This window comes from Montipora foliosa, chromosome 5 (genome assembly GCF_036669935.1).
Source record: "Montipora foliosa isolate CH-2021 chromosome 5, ASM3666993v2, whole genome shotgun sequence".
Taxonomy (NCBI): domain Eukaryota; kingdom Metazoa; phylum Cnidaria; class Anthozoa; order Scleractinia; family Acroporidae; genus Montipora; species Montipora foliosa.
In genome coordinates, this window is record NC_090873.1 from 4,022,827 (window position 1) to 4,043,273 (window position 20,447).

Sequence of the window (20,447 nt, forward strand, 5' to 3'; positions counted from 1 at the left end):
GATCACACATGGATCGTATGGCGGCAGCCGGGGGCGCGTTCACGTGCATTCGGTCCGATCCTGTTGAGCCGGTTGATCCTGAAAAGTCTTTGTAGAGAGCGGTCAACTAAGCACATTTACATTTTACATTTACATACTTGCAAAGCAAGCATCTCATTCTCAGTCACTGCATTCTTCGCCTCATCTGCCGACTAGAGATTGTTTCAACACTGCAATGAACGGAAAATCAAAGCTGGGATCTGGCCTTGAGACTTGCTGGAACCGTTTGTGTCTCTTGATGATTTTGATGCAAAGGTAACTGTAACTCCTGAACAAGAGGCGCTGGTCACTCCCTCTCTTTGGGCAAATGAATATAAACTTGTTGTGATTTTCTATGTAGCAGTGTATGTTGTACCTGCACGAATTGAGACCCCCTTGTTAAAATACACCTCAAACGTCTTGACACTTGAACTAGTAGAATAGGACCCAGTCTCCTCGGACAGCAAGGTACTGCCACGGTACAAACGAATGGTGACCTGGAAAGTAGTGGAACCGCTGCTCACTCCCCACAAGCGATACCCTTGCAAAATCACGTCTCCATTGGTCTGGAAATCAATGGCGTCAACTGGACCCTTGTGATGCCATGTTTGGGTTGAACTTTTGGAACGGATGCGCCAGCAGTCACAATATACTAGACAAACAAAATGAAGATTCAGTAACAAGAAGCAGCCAGAACGAACTGGGTTGGCAGTTTCATATCAGGCTACAATCACAAGAGGGCCAGACCAGCCAAAACAAATTGAAAAACTGAGAGATGACACTGTCTTGAGAATTAAGTAACAAAAGAAAATCAAGGTAGATAGAGAGGAATGAAAGAAACTAGTAAGTTGGATGACTCCTGAAATAAATGAAGTCACGTAGTGATCAGTGAAGTACATGTACGATCGTCCAGGGGAGAGAAGTCCTGAGAAGGACTGTTTAGGGTGACATTGACTGACGTTTCGACAACCTAAGCGGATGTCATCTACACAGTCAAGTGAATTGTGTTGTCAGTGAGTCGTATGAGGAATCTTTAACCTGATTGGTTAGTAGGAACGTGATGTAATTGGTCTGCGTTGTCAACCGTGACGTCAAAGGCTGGGCAAACTAGTTGGTGCGTCGCGATTCGTAGAAAGGCCAATGCTCTGTCGTTGTTTGACTGTTTGCCTTAAGCCGTTTGCTGTTAGCTGGTGACGATAATAGTTGGCCGAGCTAGTAAGAGACATACGGGTATGCCTGAAATAACGTGATAAAAAAACGTGAACGAAGTTTTGCATTGTGTATTAGTGACGTCATCTTAAGGATAGAGCCATGTTTCTTACTACCTCGGCCGTAGGACAAACGACTTCTGGTTTTGTCCAATTTTGCAGCAAAATTAATCTATCTCGTAGTCAAATGAGAAACATTGCGGCAACTTTCAGATAAAATAAATACCACCTCTCTGCAACACAACGTTGAAACCATGAAAACGAAAAGAAAAAGCACTCGTATACAAGGAATACAGAGCGTAAAATTGTTTATTTACTGAAAAAGCTTTTAATTATTTTTGTTGATTTCTCTGAGCGACGTAAACCGAATACTATTAACCATTTAAATAAACAACTTAAAGCCGAAATTCAAAAAAGGAAAGCATGTTTTAAATATACCGTTGAGCGCTCCTATGCCGACATGTATGGTTTATGCCTTTAAAATCAGAACACTTGCAATAATATACAAGATCCTTGTCAGCCGGAAAGAACGTTAATAGAACTGAGAACCACCCGGCAGAAACGCCTCAAAACTGTTCTGATAACACAAAAGAATATAACAAAAGCATCAACCACCCAAGCATCTGTTCATCGAGTATTCCTTTGCAAATGAATATACCAACATATCACTTAGTCTTCGTAATAATATTCGGTAGTATAATGTTGAAAAAAGCTATTAATTAATGCAGGAAATTCATCTGACGGTTGAATATTTAGGAAAGAATTATTAGCAGCAGATGTTTGTGCGGAGTATCAACTTCCTCAGTTATTATGGTTCTTGAAAAATCCTTGAAAACTCCTTGAATATTCCTCGAATTTTATAGACAAAATCCAGCACGAACCCTGTGTTAAGAATCGTTTTGTTTTAAAATACGTGGTTGTTGTTTGTTTTTAAGTGGTTCTTCACGTTTCATTTTTTACTTCCATTCCATTTTCAAACAGCTTCATTTACCACAATTGTCTCCTGATCTTAATTTGTGTTTTCTAGGAATGTGGAAAAACGTTTAAGTTTGGAAAACAAAGGTTTTTATACCTCGCCGAACAGACGCTAATTTCTTCTTCTTTTTTTAAATTTGAAAAATGTATTTGACGCTTAAAATAAAAAGCTAATTTGCATACTTAGCTACACTTTACTGAAGAGAAATATCGACGAAAGAACATTTAGACTCAATGAAAAAGTATCTCTTATCATCGAAACAACACATCCTTCAGTGAAGTCCAAATATGAATACGCAAGGTTACTTTCACAAAAATTGATACGATCTTTTTTATCCGGCAAAATTTATCAACTACGCATGCGCAAATCGTTTTGATCGATAGCTGAATTTTTGCCGCCACAACCGTAATAAGGAAACTATACATGTAAGCTAACGTGTGTTGAACAACCTTATCGTACAAACTTTAAGTGGACGTCACCATCCACGTGATAAGCATATTTTTTGAGCTACAACCGCATTGTTCTTTGGAATAAAAACGCATAAACGCTGTTAGTTCTCCGACAACGAAGTGCCAGCTGTTTGCCTTTAACAACGGAAATGGAAAACGTTTATTCATAATGACAAATTTATATTGACTGACGCTTCTGTCTTTTGGTCAATTATGTAGGTACTTTGTTCACCACGCCGGCAATCGTATTTGAATTAAAACTGTAAACTGAAACTTTAGAAGGACCACCTGCAACATTAAATGATTATCTTCTCCTTCCTTTTGCCGGTCTTTTTCGTGTAACTGATCACGCTTTTCGTGTAAAAAGGGAAAACCAACTCGTACAACTTGACTCAGTGAAGGAGAACTGACAAGCAGCTTCGATTGACTGTTAGATATACTACATTATTACATGGACGGGAGTGTTTTACCGGGTTATATAACGCTCATAGAATCAATACTACCGCTACATCTATTTTTCGTATGTAACACGAGTGTTCATATTGAGTATCGACGTCACACGAATCCCACCTTTTCTCCTGCCTTTTTTTAATTTAGGGTCTTGAGGAGAGCAGATGAGAAATAACTTGAAGAAATAAAACTTACAACATTTTAAAATCTTTTACCAGCTATGTTTCGGCATACTTATGCCATCTTTAGTTGTGAATGAGATTTATACGATTTGAATTTAAACCTATTGATCCATTGTATTTTTGTTATAAATAGGTTTAAATTCAAATTGTACAACTCATTCACAACTGACGAAGATGGCATAAGTATGTCGAAACATGTCCTGTAAAAAGTTTTTAAATGTTGTTTTATTTCTTCTTTTTTTATTTGTATTAATATCCATTATTTGTAATAAAGCCTGCTTTTCGATCTCTACCATGTCTATTTATTGACCATGTAATAAAAAGAAAATTAGCTGGAAGATAATGAATTTTATGTTCTCGTAGCAAGAGCAATATCTCATTTGTTCGCTTCGCTGACTTATGACATATACGTGGACAAACAACTGACAATTCATCAAACACATTACACATGTACCCTTTATAATGACCCCGTGGTCTGATAGATTGCCACAAGACTGATATGATTTCAGCTGGAATCGAAGACGTTGTCGATGATCAAGGCAAACGTTATTTCTGAAGGTTAAAAGGAAAGCTCAGAAGCCAAAAAGGAAGCGACATGGCAAACTTTAGCGCGAGAAACAACGTTACTCACCCAATTAGTCCCGCCTGCCCTGACTATTCGCTTACAGCCTTAACTGTCAGCGAAATCTTTGGATACGTTTTGCTTATCGTTGTTGCTTTAACGGGTAACTGTCTCATCGGATTGATTGTATTCAAGACGAAATCTATGCGTAGAACTATCAACTACCTCATAGTCAACATGGCTATGTCTGACCTCATCATTGCAATTTTGGCAGTAACGCGTGTCGTGACAGAAAAGTACATTGGTCACTGGCTCGTAGATGGTCTGTTCGGTTTGGTGCTGTGTAAATTATTTTATTTCTTTCTGGATGTTCCTATTGCTGCGTCTGTCCTGAGCTTGACCTTGATTGCTGTGGATCGATTTGGCGCGATAGTGTTCCCGTTTCGTCCTCCAATCGTCAGCTCTAAACGATGCCCTTACTATATCCTTGCGATATGGGTCATCGCCATAGCTCTCCATTCCCCGTACTTAGCTGCGCGTAAGATAAGCACCACCAAAGGGAACACATTCTGTACCTTGCAATGGACTGGTGCCTTTGGGATGTCATCATCGCTGAGCCGTTACCTCTTTTCCATGTTTCTTGTCTTGGTCCTTGTACCTTTCACCGTAATGACCATTCTTTACTCGGTAATCATAGCCAAGGTGAAATTGCAGAGGATGCCTAAGGGCGAATCAGTAAATGCCAAGGAGCAACAAAAACGCTTAAAAAGAGAAAGGAATGTACTGAATACGGCTCTTGCCATAGTTCTTGGCTTTGCTTTATGTTGGGCACCACTTAACATTATGGGATTTTTGTATTTTTTTGGGTGGGACTCGTACATAAAGAATACGCCAAGAGGCTGTGCCTTTCAGATTTTTTTTTCTTTCGCTGTTTTTACGGCCTACGCAAACTGCGCCTTAAATCCATGCATATGCTTCTGTTTCAGCGAAAACTATCGCAGAGCTCTCAAGAGTATATTTACCTTTTGGCCACAGAATTTCGAATGCTCATGTTGTGGCCCGACACGAAAGCAATCAAAAGCACGAAATAGATAGATAGATTGATAGATAGATAGCCAAAAGGCTGAATTGCGTGAATATTAACAACTATAAGTAAATATTAACTATGATAAATATGAACTAACATGTAATAAGATAGGATAAAACTTAATATACTTCTAAGCATGTGATAAGACATTTGATAAAATACCTATGTATAAGAATAATTACAATTAACTATATTAAACGTGAGACTTGCTCATAGCTGGTATAAAAGTATTCTTAAACCTGTTGGTACTTATATGAGGTAGCCCAAAATTACGCTTATGTCTTAAATTGTACTTGTGAATGTTCCTCGGAGGCAGTAAATGATGTAACTTATTTGATAGATTTGCAATGATATTATTAAAAAATATTCTACGAGTTCAGTTCTTCAATCATATAAGGAACTCATGTTAAAAAGCTCTAGATTCTTGTTGCAACTGTTTCCAAGTGAAATAATTTAGAGCTCCCTCTTTTGTACATGATTCTGTCGTTTTGCTCATTGTGTTTTATTGGCCCTAAAATGCTCCTTATGGGGTGTTGTCAGTATTGTATTGTATTATAAGGTTACTTACTGTTTATATCTTCTAAATATGCACCTAGGAAACTCTAATATTTTTCGTTTAAACGTTTTTTACCATTTTTTCCTGGAATTTTTGTGTTTAATGTGCTGTACAAAAAGTAACAACAAACTGTTATTTTATAAATATTTTTAAAATAACTTTTGCAATGCACAGCCAGGGGCCGCGGAGTACGTTTGAAAGTGGGGGAGGGGGGGGGGAGGGGGTGTGTTTGGCTAGGTTTTGTTATGGATCTCGGAAGTGTGAAGGGAGCGGGGACAGGTTTAGGAGAAATCAACGTGTAGGAAAAAAAGTGGGAGCTATATCTCCCCCAGCCCCTCCCCCTCGGCCGCGGCCCCTGAAAGCTAGTTGTGTCGTCAAAGTTAAATGATGCGAGATTCAGGCCACTCAGCTCAGTGGTTGGTTCAAATTTGCTAGTTTGCTAATTTTATTGAACGCATGCAACAAATAAAAGCAAAGTTTGTAGCGAAAATGGTAAAAGAGGTTTTCTTTGGTGGAAAAATCAGCTTATCTTAGGAAAAGGTTTAATTTAGGTGCACTCAAGAAGAAGGTTTTGTGAGGTTTATGACTCAGTTGGGCGTATCAGGTGCTGTTAATTAAGTTGAGGAAATTGTATGGGGACAAGTTAAGATGTAGATCATCGCAGTTATAACGTTACAGATCCATAGAAAAAGAGCCACGGCTTTCTTACTTCTTTATCGATTCTTTGATCATTCATTTTTGCTCAACGTGCCTCATAAACATGTTGGCTTATGTAAATTCTTCGTCTCTCATAATTCTCGTCCTTAGCACTGATTCCTGTATTGTTACGAATGGCTTACAGCATCTTTCAGCACACGTCGACCGTTTCGAGTAAATTTCATGTAGCGATTGCGTGACACGCAAGCGCAAACGTAAGCGCAGTAGAATGATAATTCCTTTCGTCGATTTCTTGTGTTTGTGCTCGCCTTGGAGTTGCGGTAGCGCATGCGTGTATTTCCTGCATTTGCATTTGCATTTGCAACTCTATGGCGTTTCGTTGCTGAGAAATATCCACATCACACGATCAAATCGAAAACACAAACATTATTCCAAAAGGAATAAACGAGTCCAATTGTATAAATACTAAGTCGACAATGCTAAAAAGTCTATCGAAATAACGAAAATTCCAGGTCGAGAAATTCAAATTTGAAGTCGACAAAAAGGAAAACTGAACTTGACAATTTTTTTCAAAAACCTCAAAATTCCAAAATTAAAAATTCGAAATCAAGAGCACTGATTGCAGGCTCACAATGATTGAGCAGGTACCTTATGTAATCTTAAATAAGTTGCGAGCACTGATCGGCTCAGCGACAAAACACAAACATTCGGAAAATCAATGAGGCAACACGTTGGCTTCCATATTACGTTACGTTTTTTCTTTTGTTGGGGAACCATCGTATAAAAACATACAAACAGCAGCTAAATTCAACCTATAGCGATCGAGGTGAATTTGACTTTGTTTTCGTCAGCAATTTGATTTGCGATAATTCAGGTTCACGTATTCGCAAGTTTGTTTTTGCATGTCATAGATGTTTATGTTTTCAATTACAAAATCTGTTTTGATTGTCCACTCAACCTTATTGAGTAAATAGTTCACCCTGAAGTTAAAATTCTTGGTTTTCACTTGACGTTAAAAAAAAAAAATTTTTGAGTTTTTACCTTCATCGGGTAAAAGACATTTTTTAAAGATATATCTGCTGGCCTGTTTTCAGCCCGGTAGCATGCTTTGTTTTGAAAATAAGGCAGTCTGAATTTCATTTTTTTTACAATGCGTGACATCTGGATTGCTTCTAAGAAACAAGATTCCCCTTGTGTTTTGGAGTTCTAAATTACCAATACGTTAAGAGAAGTGACTATGCGATTGTTTTCAAGTTTAGCAGAGAGAAAAAGTTTTTGGGAGAGCCAAAGTAAACTCGAAGTGCTTTGACTGGTTTCCGTCCGCCATGTTTGTACCCCTTTGAGAGACATCAACATGGAGTCTCCATACTAAACACTATAATTTTGAGTGATACCCTTTGCCGAATAACTCGAGTTTGGAATATAGCACAGCCCTAAAACTTTGACACGCTATTTATTTATTACCTTTCTACGATATCTCAATTTCTTGACTTAATTTATTGAATGGAAAGCGATTTTATTTTTTCTTTGCGTGATACTTGCAAAGCAAGCACCTCATTCTCAGTCACTGCATTCTTCGTCTCATCTGCCGACTAGAGATTGTTTCAACACTGCGATTAACGGAAAGTTAAAGCTGGGATCTGGCCTTGAGACCTGCTGGAACCGTTTGTGTCTCTTGATGATTTTGATGCAAAGGTAACTGTAACTCCTGAACAAGAGGCGCTGGTCACTCCGTCGTTATGGGCAAAAGAACGTGAACTTGTTGTGACTTTAGATGTAGCAGTGTATGTTACACCTGCACGAATTAAAATCCCATGGGAAAAAAGGACCTCAAATGTTTTGACACTATAACTGGTTGGATAGGACCCAGTCTTCTCGGCCAGTAAGTTACTGCCACGGTACAAACGAATGGTGACCTGGAAACTAGTGGAACCGCTGCTCACTCCCCACAAGCGATACCCTCGCAAAATCACGTCTCCGTTAGTTTGGAAATCGATTGCGTCAACTGGACCCTTGTGATGCCATGTTCGGCTTGAACTTCTGGAACTGCTGCGCCAGCAGTCACAATTTACTAGACAAACAAAATGAAGATTCAGTAACAAGAAGCAGCCAGAACGAACTGGGTTGGCAGTTTCATATCAGGCTACAATCACAAGAGGGTCAGACCAGCGAAAACAACTTGAAAAACTGAGAGATGACTCTGCCTTGAGAATTAAGTAACAAAAGAAAATCAAGGTAGATAGAGAGGAATGAAAGAAACTAGTAAGTTGGATGACTCCTGAAATAAATGAAGTCACGTAGTGATCGTCCAGGGGAGAGAAGTCCTGAGAAGGACTGTTTAGGGTGACATTGACTGACGTTTCGACAACCTAAGCGGATGTCATCTACACAGTCAAGTGAATTGTGTTGTCAGTGAGTCGTATGAGGAATCTTTAACCTGATTGGTTAGTAGGAACGTGATGTAATTGGTCTGCGTTGTCAACCGTGACGTCAAAGGCTGGGCAAACTAGTTGGTGGGTCGCGATTCGTAGAAAGGCCAATGCTCTGTTGTTGTTTGACTGTTTGCCTTAAGCCGTTTGCTGTTAGCTGGTGACGATAATAGTTGGCCGAGCTAGTAAGAGACATACGGGTATGCCTGAAATAACCTGATAAAAAAACGTGAACGAAGTTTTGCATTGTGTATTAGTGACGTCATCTTAGGGATAGAGCCATGCCTCTTACTACCTCGGCCGTAGGACAAACGACTTCTGGTTTTGTCCAATTTTACGGCGCATCAATTTTAAGACAAATTTTGCAGCAAAATTAATCTATCTCGTAGTCAAATGAGAAACATTGCGGCAACTTTCAGATAAAATAAATACCACCCCTCTGCAACACAACGCTGAAACCATGAAAACGAAAAGAAAAAGCACTCGTATACAAGGAATACAGAGCGTAAAATTGTTTATTTACTGAAAAAGGTTTTAATTATTTTTGTTGATTTCTCTGAGCGACGTAAACCGAATACTATTAACCATTTAAATAAACAACTTAAAGCCGAAATTCAAAAACGGAAAGCATGTTTTAAATATACCGTTGAGCGCTCCTATGCAGACATTTATGGTTTGTGCCTTTAAAATCAGAACACTTGCAATAATATACAAGATCCTTGTCAGCCGGAAAGAACGTTAATAGAACTGAGAACCACCCGACAGAAACGCCTCAAAACTGTTCTGATAACACAAAAGAATATAACAAAAGCATCAACCACCCAAGCATCTGTTCATCGAGTATTCCTTTGCAAATGAATATACCAACATATCACTTAGTCTTCGTAATAATATTTGGTAGTATAATGTTGAAAAAAGCTATTGATTAATGCAGGAAATTCATCTGACGGTCGAATATTTAGGAAAGAAGTATTAGCAGCAGATGTTTGTGCGGAGTTTCAACTTCCTCAATTATAACAGAACCTGTTAACAGGGTTCGTGCTACTCCTTGAAGTGCTTGAAAAGCCCTGGAATTTAGTTTTGGACTTCAAGGTCTCTTGAAAAGCCCTTGAAAAGAGGATTTTGTGGAAAACTGCTTGAATTTATTGTTGAGATTACATCAAGTTAGAGAGACATTTCAAAAATTGAGCCTAAAATTGACTATCAGGGAAACATTAGAACCAAATATTAAAATGTCCGTGTGTGCATTTAACTTGCAGGATGTGGTAAGGAATATCAAGGTAGGCTCTTTCAGCAAAGAAAACACTGAAACACTTTGTATGGCATAGAAATCTTCTTGTAAAGACTCCTTGAAAACTTAATTTCTGGTTCTTGAAAAATCCTTGAAAACTCCTTGAATACTCCTCGAATTTTATAGACAAAATCCAGCACGAACCCTGTCAGTTAAGAATCGTTTTGTTTTAAAATACGTGGTTGTTGTTTGTGTTAAGTGGTTCTTCACGTTTCATTTTTTACTTCCATTCCATTTTCAAACAGCTTCATTTACCACAATTGTCTCCTGATCTTAATTTGTGTTTTCTAGGAATGTGGAAAAACGTTTAAGTTTGGAATACAAAGGCTTTTATACCTCGCCGAACAGACGCTAATTTCTTCTTCTTTTTTTAAATTTGAAAAATGTATTTGACGCTTAAAATAAAAAGCTAATTTGCATACTTAGCTACACTTCACTTAAGAGAAATATCGACGAAAGAACATTTAGACTCAATGAAAAAGTATTTCTTATCATCGAAACAACACATCCTTCAATGAAGTCCAAATTTGAATACGCAAGGTTACTTTCACAAAAATTGATACGATCTTTTTTATCCGGCAAAATTTATCAACTACGCATGCGCAAATCGTTTTGATCGATAGCTGAATTTTTGCCGCCACAACCGTAATAAGGAAACTATACATGTAAGCTAACGTGTGTTGAACAACCTTATCGTACAAACTTTAAGTGGACGTCACCATCCACGTGATAAGCATATTTTTTTAGCTACAACCACATTGTCCTTTGGAATAAAAACGCATAAACGCTGTTAGTTCTCCGACAACGAAGTGCCAGCTGTTTGCCTTTAACAACGGAAATGGAAAACGTTTATTCATAGTAACAAATTTATATTGACTGACGCTTTTGTCTTTTGGTCAATTATGTAGGTACTTTGTTCACCACGCCGGCAATCGTATTTGAATTAAAACTGTAAACTGAAACTTTAAAAGGACCACCTCGAACATCAAATGATTATCTTCTCCTTCCTTTTGCCGGTCTTTTTCGTGTAACTGATCACGCTTTTCGGGTAAAAAGAGAAAACCAACTCGTACAACTTAACTCAATGAAAGACAACTGACAAGCACTCGCCTCCCACCAATGTGGCCGGGGTTCGATTCCCAGACTCGGCGTCATATGTGGGTTGAGTTTGTTGGTTCTCTACTCTGCTCCGAGAGGTTTTTCTCCGGGTACTCCGGTTTTCCCTCTCTTCAAAAACCAACATTTGACTTGATTTGTGTTAATTGTTAATTTCACCTTACAGTGTCCCCAATTAGTGCTTGAGCGCTAGAACGACTAGACACAAGTTTGTTGTTTTATTTCTTCTTTTAGAATCTCTGTACGGTGGCCAATTTACATTATCAACTCCGTTGATAAAACCAAATTTTTGTATACTACTTCCCCGCCGACGCAGCACCACAGTTTCTTTAGAAACTACCCCTTCATACATTATCATATGGACGGGAGAACACTCATAGAATCAATACGACCGCTACATCCATTTTTCGTATGTAAAACGAGTGTTCATATTGAGCATCGACGTCACATGAATCCCGCCTTTTCTCCTGCCTTTTTTTAATTTCAAAGGGTCTTGAGGACAGCAGATGAGAAATAACTTGAAGAAATAAAACTTACAACATTTTAAAATCTTTTACCAGCTATGTTTCGACATACTTATGCCATCTTTAGTTGTGAATGAGTTGTACGATTTGAATTTAAACCTATTGATCCATTGTATTTTTCTTATAAATAGGTTTAAATTCAAATTGTACAACTCATTCACAACTGACGAAGATGGCATAAGTATGTCGAAACATGTCTTGTAAAAAGTTTTTAAATGTTGTTTTATTTCTTCTCTTTTATTTGTATTAATAGCCATTATGTGTAATAAAGCCTGCTTTTCGATCTCTACCTTGTATATTTATTGACCATGTAATAAAAAGAAAATTAGCTGGAAGATATGAATTTTATGTTCTCGTAGCAAGAACAATATCTCACTCGTTCGCTGCGCTGACTATGAGATATACGTGGACAAACAACTGACAATTCATCAAACACATTACACATGTACCCTTTATAATAACCGCGTGGTCTGATACATTGCCACAAGACTGATATGATTTCAGGTGGAACCGAAGACCGTGACATTGTCGATCATCAAGGCAAACGTCATTTCTGAAGGTTAAAAGGAAAGCTCAGAAGCCAAAAGGGAAGCGACATGGCAAACTTTAGCGCGAGAAACAACGTTACTCACTCACTCAGTCCCCCCTGCTCTGACTATTCGCTTGAAGCCTTAACTGTTAGCGAAATCTTAGGATACGTTTTGCTTATCATTGTTGCTTTAACGGGTAACTTTCTCATCGGATTGATTGTATTCAAGACGAAATCTATGCGTAGAACTATCAACTACCTCATAGTCAACATGGCTATGTCTGACCTCATCATTCCAATTTTGGCATTTACGCGTGTCTTGACAGAAAAGTACATTGGTCACTGGCTCGTAGATGGTCTGTTCGGTTTGGTGCTGTGTAAATTATTTTATTTCTTTCTGGATGCTTCTACTGCTGCGTCTGTCCTGAGCTTGACCTTGATTGCTGTGGATCGATTTGGCGCGATAGTGTTCCCGTTTCGTCCTCCAATCGTCAGCTCTAAACGATGCCCTTACTATATCCTTGCGATATGGGTCATCGCCATGGCTCTCCATTTCCCGTACTTAGCTGCGCGTAAGATTAGCACCACCAAAGGGAAAACATTCTGTACCTTGCAATGGACTGGTGCCTTTGGGATGTCATCATCGGTGAGCCGTTACTTCGTTTCCATGTTTTGTGCCTTGGTCCTCGTACCTTTCACCGTAATGACTATTCTTTACTCGGTAATCATAGCCAAGGTGAAATTGCAGAGGATGCCGAAGAGCGAATCAGTAAATGCCAAGGAGCAACAAAAACGCTTAAAAAGAGAGAGGAATGTACTGAATATGGCTCTTGCCATAGTTCTTGGCTTTGCTTTATGTTGGGCACCATTAAACATTATCGGATTTTTGTATTTTTTTGTGTGGGACTCGGACATAAAGAATAGGCCAAGAGGCTGTGCCTTTCAGATTTTTCGTTCTTTCGCTAGTTTTACGGCCTACGCAAACTGCGCCTTAAATCCATGCATATGCTTCTGTTTCAGCGAAAACTATCGCAGAGCTCTCAAGAGTATATTTACCTTTTGCCCGCAGAATTTCGAATGCTCATGTTGTGGCCCGACACGAAAGCAATCAAAAGCACGAAATAAATAGATAGATTGATAGATAGATAGATAGATAGATAGCCAAAAGGCTGAATTGCGTGAATATTAACAACTATAAGTAAATATTAACTATGATAAATATGAACTAACATGTAATAAGATAGGATAAAACATAATATACTTCTAAGCATGTGATAAGACATTTGATAAAATACCTATGTATAAAAATAATTACAATTAACTATATTAAACGTGAGACTTGCTCATAGCTGATATAAAAGTATTCTTAAACCTGTTGGTACTTATATGAGGTAGCGCAAAATTACGCTTATATCTTAAATTGTACTTGTGAATGTTCCTCGGAGGCAGTAAATGATGTAACTTATTTGATAGATTTGCGATGATATGATTGAAAAATATTCTACGAGTTCAGTTCTTCTATCATATAAGGAACTCATGTTAAATAGCTCTAGATTCTTGTTGCAACTGTTTCCAAGTGAAATAATTTAGAGCTCCCTCTTTTGTACATGTTCTAGATCATTAGATAGATATTCTGGAATAGCATTATGGAACACGGACGAACAATACTCCAGTAAAGGCCTTATACAAGTAGAGTAGAATCTAATTGTATCTGATGGTGGTACTTTAGCTCGTCGTAATAGCACTAGAAAATAAAGTCGTTTATTTGCCTTTTTAAAAGTGTCGTTAACATTATCCATTGAAGTGTATTTGAAATAATGACACCCAATATTTTAGCATGTTCTACTAAAGGAAGTTCTTTTGCATTAATTACATTAAGGTCAAAATTCACTTCTAGCGACTTTGAAGGCTATGATTAATTCTTTACACTTCTCAGCATTCAACTGTAGTTTGTTCGTCGTTGACCAACGTTCAGTACTTCGGCAATAGCTTCCTGAACTGTACTGGTAGTGCCCTTTGGGACTACTTCAGCCAAGGTCGTATCGTCGACATACTGGAAACTCTTGGAGGGTTCATTAATATAAATAACCACGGTCCAAGTTTTGCGCCTTGAGGAGCACCTGAATGAACGTGTCCCCACTCTGAGAAACATGGTGAGGCTGCCTCCTCTTACTTCAGTCTTTCCTACTGGGAGAGGCAATCTTATTCTGTTCCACTTTAACACTGGAATTGGAAAACCAACGGCCTCACAAGTTTCTCGAAGAGTGGAGAGCTCAGTTGGCGTCACAAGCGATGAAGGGACTTTTTTAAAGATGGGAAGGCCTGAATAGATTAAACAGAGAATAAATTGTCAAAAGTTTATCATTTGACTTGAAAGGTGTTGGCACGAATAGAGAAATTGGAGCGTTGAGAGCGCTAATTGTTCTGGAAGTCTCGTGAGAGAGACATGTAAGTTCTCGGAATTCCGTATCTTGCGTTCTCTGAGGGACGTTTAAAAAATACCAGGGGATGTTTTTGTGAGGGTTACGCGAAATTCGAAATAAAATCGATCACAACAATGCTAAAAAACACCTCACGCAGCACATTAATAACAATGAAACCTTCGAGCACTTTGCCAATATTTTTTGCAAACACATTCATACGGGTATATACGGTAGCAGTGGTAACAGTGTGGTAGAAGTGAAAGTGGTAGTAATTTTCGAGCTTAACAAATTTGCATACGTGGGTTGAAATGTGATACGGGAAGATTTTTATGGTAGTGAACTGTAATCAGCGCGTGTATCGAGTCACGAAACGAACAGGTCTGTTAAAAATGAGCCCCAAAAGCAGCAAAAAATTGTGAAAAAGGATGGAATTACCTGGTGATAAATAACCTCGTCTAGGAGAGTTAACTTTTGACTTTGCAGAAACAATGGTCAACCTCAAGAGTTGGGCGATTGTGATATTTGCGTTGAATCCGCACATTTCTTGTCAAACTTTATAACACTTGAAAGAAAAAAAAAACTAACAAAAACAAAACACCCGGTATCTTGCCATGATTTGACACAAATGCTTCACTGTTTCCCGAGTAAACACGCCGCGGTAGCTTGATCACGGCGCCGGCTGAATTGGATGTCACTTTCGATTTTGCGATTTAATTGTGCAGCCAAAAATACAATAAAAAAATTGAACGTAGCAAAAATCTCCCAAAATGTTTTTCGCTGATGGTAACTTTTTATATTCGCGGTTCAAAATTTATCTTGTCATGTCGTAAATTTTGTTGCTGATGCTAAAATATTTATTCTCGATCGACCGTCCTGAAAACTTCCTTCTACTCTTCCTAAAAATTGTGCATCAATATTTATTTTGCATAAAGCAGGCTAACAAAATCTGTACCTTGCTTAGTTCGCATTTTTGAGCGTTAAAAATAGAATTTTCGGTCCTATGTTTCTATTACAAAATGGTATATTCTTTAGGTCACCCATCTAGATAATAACCCCGCCGGATAGGGGTGCCAATGCAATAATAAAAATAACAAAAATAGCACGCCTGTTGTATATCTGATTTGATTAACCGCAAGTGACTCTTCATCATGATTGGACGAATGCAGTGGCTTAATTTAATGATAATTCTATTGAAATTTGCTGACTCGGTCAACTTTAAGCGAGTTAGGAAGGAACTGTTTTCACGGAATTTTCGGTTGTCCGTTCGCTAAGCGATCTGAAAAACGGCTCGTGAAAACACGGCCATAGATGTTTAGATTTTCAAATACAAACTCTGATTTGATTGGCCGCTCAACCTCATGATTGTGTAAATAGTTCACCCTGAAGTCAAAATAGATGCGTTTCTCAGGAACCCGACAAAGAAGGCTTCCTGACGCGACAAATGAAATGTAAATATTCAGCTAAATATTACAGCAAAGTTTAAAAACCAAAGACGGAAGTAAAAAAGTATGTTGTTTTACTCTGAAGACGACTAACGATTAATATTCTGTTCTGTAGTTCATTCAGTTGACACAAGGTGATAACATGCACCTTTATGGTTGCCTAGGTGGTGATCAATTTCTTCCTTTTGACAGAACATCATGATCATAGAAGTAAGAGACTGCAGAAATTTTAGTGTTTTGACGATCGATTTTCAATAATCTTTTGATGACAATTTGTCTCAGACTTACATATAAAAAAAACTGTTAGCTCCCGGCCTTTACGGTACTTTTTGGTGCAAACGTAAAGCCAAAAAGGTTTTCGACCTGGCATCAGATTACACTGAAAAGAAGAAGAATTATGAAAAGGAAATAACCTCTTCAGTCCTTTCTTAGTGTGTGCAATAAACGTTTGCCTTGTGCATCTGCAAGACATGCAGGAAAACGTCCGTCAGTGCAAATTTGCAAGTGAGTTTAACTCAAAAGCGTGTTTTCTTATCTTTAAATTGAATTTATTACCAAAGTTTACAAAACTAAAAGACCTCAAAATGGGACAGGACATCACAAAATAATTAAACTTGTGAGCGTGTGAGCCAAAGGACCTCTGCTGGCACAACTTCTGGGTGACCCCTCAAATGGTCTTGAAAAAATTAACTGGAACGCTGCAGTTCAATACCACTCAATCCAACGCTTTCTGTTTTTGAGTAACACGCACCACAGGCAACCCAGTGTATGCTCATGGAGCGTCTAGTTCCATTTAACTTCAGATTTGGTAGTTTGCAGAAGGTGGCAAAGAACTGTTTACTTATGTAAAACGCTCAGATGGAAAATAGCGTGTAAACAGAAACCCATAAGGGTTGAAACGTGTAACGCGCGTTCACAGCTTCCGAATGTTCATTGCTAAGTACCATATTTGGAAACCCCTCGCTCCAGTTAATTTCGCACGAGAACATTGGTGGTATGGCGTCACGGTGTTCTTGCAAGCTGATTGGTTGAATGTTTCTCTCTTGTTGTTCCAAATATGATACTTAGCAAATTGAATATTCAGAAGCTTGTTTCCCAGCACACAAGGTCCGTTACGCGTTTCAACCCTTATGGGTTTCTGGTGTAAATCTATTGTTTTTTCTCATTAAATGTGAAAATGTTTGGCGCTTTTCTTACAGTTGTCGTCCTTGTCGCTTAGGTTCCTTGAAATTAGCACACTTTGCTAAACAGTTTATTGTAATCCTCTTACAACAGCTAGCACAAAAAAATGAGGAAAATTTCGGGCTTTCAGGTGCTTAGAAGTAAAAAAAAATGTCATCCCGTAACACCCGACTGTACACCACATCTTAGAAACCAAATCTTTTTCTTAACCCTCCTTACCTTAGTGACTGGAAATTAGTGGGCGCGATACATTTGGACAAAAATTCCGAAATTTTCGGTCTAGAATCAAATGGAATAGTCTTTTCCGGAACGTTCATTTCGAAACTTTTGGTCAACCTCTCGAGATTTTCCGTTTCCGGAAATTTCCTGGAGTGCGATCCATTCGGGAAAAAAATTTTGGTACGGAATTTTCGATTCAGAATCAAATGGAGCAGTAATTTTCGGATCGGTCATTTCGAAACTTTTGGGCAACTTCTCGAAGGTGATCATTTTTTCCGAAATGTCGGAATTAGCAGGAACTTTCTATTCCATTTGCCGGCTTGAAATTCCCGAAATTCGAATCGATTTTCTCCAAATGGATCGCGTCCAGTGTTCCTTACTTCTATTTAGGAGAATGCGACAATGCAAAGATTTATTAAATTACTTCAATTTTCTAACCTCTAACAGACAAATCACCAGAGCCGTTTGCCGATCCAAGAATATTTGTGGCCACACACGTATACTCTCCAGCATCGCTGTAATTCAAATTCCGAAGCAACCTGACATCAGGCGTTCTTTTCTTTATAGAGCTCCGGAAGGGCGAAAAGTACCTTTTTGCGCTCTCTCTAAAGAAACGTACGCCTGATCGCAGGTAAATTAATACCGAAGAGGAAACAGGCTCAGCATAATTTTAGGCACAAGGCCAAGAGGTCAGATTTAAGAAATCTTGTTCCTTTAGAAACTATTCTTTTATGAGGAACTCCTTTTAATTAAACTAAGTGCGGGTAAGGTCCTCAAAACCGTGCTCGTGTCCACAATCGCGAGGGAAAATCCAATTAATTTTGTTGAAGAAATTTCACTGTTAACACGTGCATGTAGCCCTGATTCGGCGATGATTGCTAAATTGATCAGTTCCTGTTGTCCGCATTCCAGGGGATCGAATTTCAATTTCGAAATGAAAATGTGTTTTTTAGCAAAGGTTAGGAATATTTTTGTCAACAGCCACAAAATCGTGGCAGTGCCAGTGTCAAGGATTTCATTGTTATTTAATATCTGATGCCTAGCTATGCTATGGGACAACATCGCCAATGCTTTGACATAACGATTCGTTTTATGATAGAAATGTCATTTAGTATCGCAATAAGCAATGCCAGTAAGTGAGTTCACAGCTGTGAGAGGATTTAGCGTTCGTATCAAATTTTATTGGCACCTGATTTTTGGTGTTCCTGTTTTAACAACTGATCAAAGGTCAGTGGAGTGAAACAGTTGGCCGTAAAGCAGCCCAAAAATTCAGCTGTTAAAGAGCATAAAGAATACGATTATAACCCTGAGCCGAAAAAGACCCAACCCAAAATTAGGCTGTTGACAGTCCCCTATTTTCCCGTTTGATCGTCGGTATCGAGCACAAACTGCCGCCGTAAACTGGGGAGAGCGATATAACTACCGAGTGGGTAGGGGGAGTGGCCCCTCCACTCCCCCCTCTCACTCGGTAGTTATGTCGCTCTCCCCAGTTTGTGCTCGATCCCGACGATCAAACGGAAAAATAGGGGACTGTGAGCAGTCTACCTCAAAATTGAAGATGGCGATCAACCATGCGGGTCTTCTGCTGACCCCTGAGCCTGTCCAGTCGTCTTTCAACTTATTTATGCCCACAAAGGTGGCAGCTATCCAACATTCACTATGTTCCATTTGTTTCATCCAACCGAATGTAACAAGAATGGTTGCGAAAAATCCTGAGCCGGTCTTCGTTTCATTTAAAGCTACATTAATTATGTCTGCAGGAATACTTTTAATTAACTCTGCAAAAGCTGAAAGAAGTAAGAGAGAAAACTACATCTCAAACGGGCTAGAATCATATTCCCTGTTCATTATAATGGCAGCCATTTTAGTATTCTTTTGTTTCCATGTAAATTGGCCCTTATGGCCTCGTTCAAGGTTAAATATTCTCTTGAATTTTACGTTTGAAAGCGAGGCCATAAGGGCCGATTTGCATGGAGACAAAAGTATACTAAAATAGTGGCCATTTTGGAATAAGGTGTGTATCGCTGGAGTTGTCCCCTCGGAGTGAGACCTTATTTTACTCTGATGAAAGTTAACATATGAAAGCCATATATATTTAAACTGCGGAGAGAATCAAGTTAAAGGGGCTAGGTCACGCTATTTTAGGTAAATTTGTTTAATTTTGTTAATTATGAGCTCCAAACGTCAAATTGGCAGAGCAAGAGTCTTTCATTTGCAAAATCACGGCCACATAACAACTGAGAATGATTTTCCAGCTGTGTAAATGACATTTTGATATAGACTGATATAAGTTTGAAAAAAGGTGGGCCGACGTTTTTCAAATTTACCCAAATTCAATCCATTTCAATCCTCTCCAGTTTTGTCCATCTATGTCCCTTCTTGGCTTCCCTGTGTTTTGTTAGAGTTCTTCAATAGTTTTGAACAGTTATTTTGATATTTTAGTTAATTCTATGACCATTCGATCAGTGTTGAAATTGCCTAAAATTGCGTGACCTAGCCCCTTTAAGATGCTGATCGTCGCAGTTATTAATTAATTAACGTTACTTGAGCAGTAGCGAAAGGGAAGCCTGAAAAATTCGACCAGCTACCAGATTGCTTGATAGCTCAGAGTGATGTGGTCGAGAACTGCACCGGTATCGCAGAGGTCTGGGTTCGAATCCCGTTCAAGCAATTTTTCAGGCTTTCCTTTCGTTACTGCTCAAGGAACGTTAATAACCGGGATGATCTGCATCTTAACTTGATTCTTTCCGCAGTTCAAATAGATTGCTTTCATATATGTTAACTTTTGTTGTATGGGGACACCTTACATCGACTTTACATCATCTGTTGTGCAGAGAATGAGATGCATGTCAGGCCTTATCCTTTAGTCTTGGACACATTTGTAGAACCTTCTCTTGTATTTGGTGGGCTGATGGAGAGGAGAAAGCCCTCCGCCCTTGGTGGAAACACACTTTCATTCAACAGCCCGCCACAATCTTGGACTTCACTGTTCAAACTGCATGCTCCGTGTGAGCTGTGTTTGCTGTTCGTGTATCGAGAGTTCTGCATCCTCTGCATTTATTCCCGGTGATTCCGCTGTCTTATTGAAACTGCACATTTCGACCGCTTACTGGTCTCGTTTCCTCTTGAGTGAACGTAAGAAAATGT

The 20,447-nt window shown here is 38.8% G+C and overlaps 4 protein-coding genes across 4 annotated transcripts in view; 3 read left to right on the plus strand and 1 right to left on the minus strand.

Annotated features, from left to right (window-relative positions):
- LOC138003418 (protein argonaute-2-like) overlaps positions 1-20,447 on the plus strand; it is a 56,887-nt gene that overhangs the window by 32,154 nt on the left and 4,286 nt on the right. The gene's annotated exons all lie outside the window — the stretch shown is intronic.
- LOC138002863 (QRFP-like peptide receptor) lies at positions 3,799-5,465 on the plus strand. Its single transcript, XM_068848846.1, has one exon. It carries the CDS (start codon positions 3,879-3,881, stop codon positions 4,938-4,940), a length of 1,062 nt encoding a protein of 353 aa, XP_068704947.1. The 5' UTR covers positions 3,799-3,878; the 3' UTR covers positions 4,941-5,465.
- Positions 7,135-20,348, minus strand: LOC138004214 (uncharacterized). The gene is made up of 5 exons (XM_068850667.1): positions 20,252-20,348; positions 18,846-19,087; positions 17,739-17,958; positions 14,000-14,356; positions 7,135-8,216 (listed from the first exon to the last, which is right to left on the minus strand). The coding sequence occupies exons 1-5, from the start codon at positions 20,346-20,348 to the stop codon at positions 7,762-7,764; spliced, it is 1,371 nt and encodes a 456-aa protein (XP_068706768.1). The 3' UTR covers positions 7,135-7,761.
- On the plus strand, positions 12,048-13,687 carry LOC138003419 (substance-P receptor-like). The gene has a single exon (XM_068849480.1). The coding sequence runs from the start codon at positions 12,102-12,104 to the stop codon at positions 13,161-13,163; it is 1,062 nt and encodes a 353-aa protein (XP_068705581.1). The 5' UTR covers positions 12,048-12,101; the 3' UTR covers positions 13,164-13,687.

Coding starts and splice junctions, on each gene's coding strand:
- LOC138002863 (XM_068848846.1), top strand. CDS start 3,879: ATGGCAAACTTTAGCGCGAGAAACAACGTTACTCACCCAATTAGTCCC.
- LOC138003419 (XM_068849480.1), top strand. CDS start 12,102: ATGGCAAACTTTAGCGCGAGAAACAACGTTACTCACTCACTCAGTCCC.
- LOC138004214 (XM_068850667.1), bottom strand. CDS start 20,348: ATGCAGAACTCTCGATACACGAACAGCAAACACAGCTCACACGGAGCA. Junction 17,959..18,845: donor TCGCCATCTTCAATTTTGAG/GTAGACTGCTCA, acceptor AATTATGCTGAG/CCTGTTTCCTCTTCGGTATT. Junction 14,357..17,738: donor TGGTGATTTGTCTGTTAGAG/GTTAGAAAATTG, acceptor TAATCTATTCAG/GCCTTCCCATCTTTAAAAAA.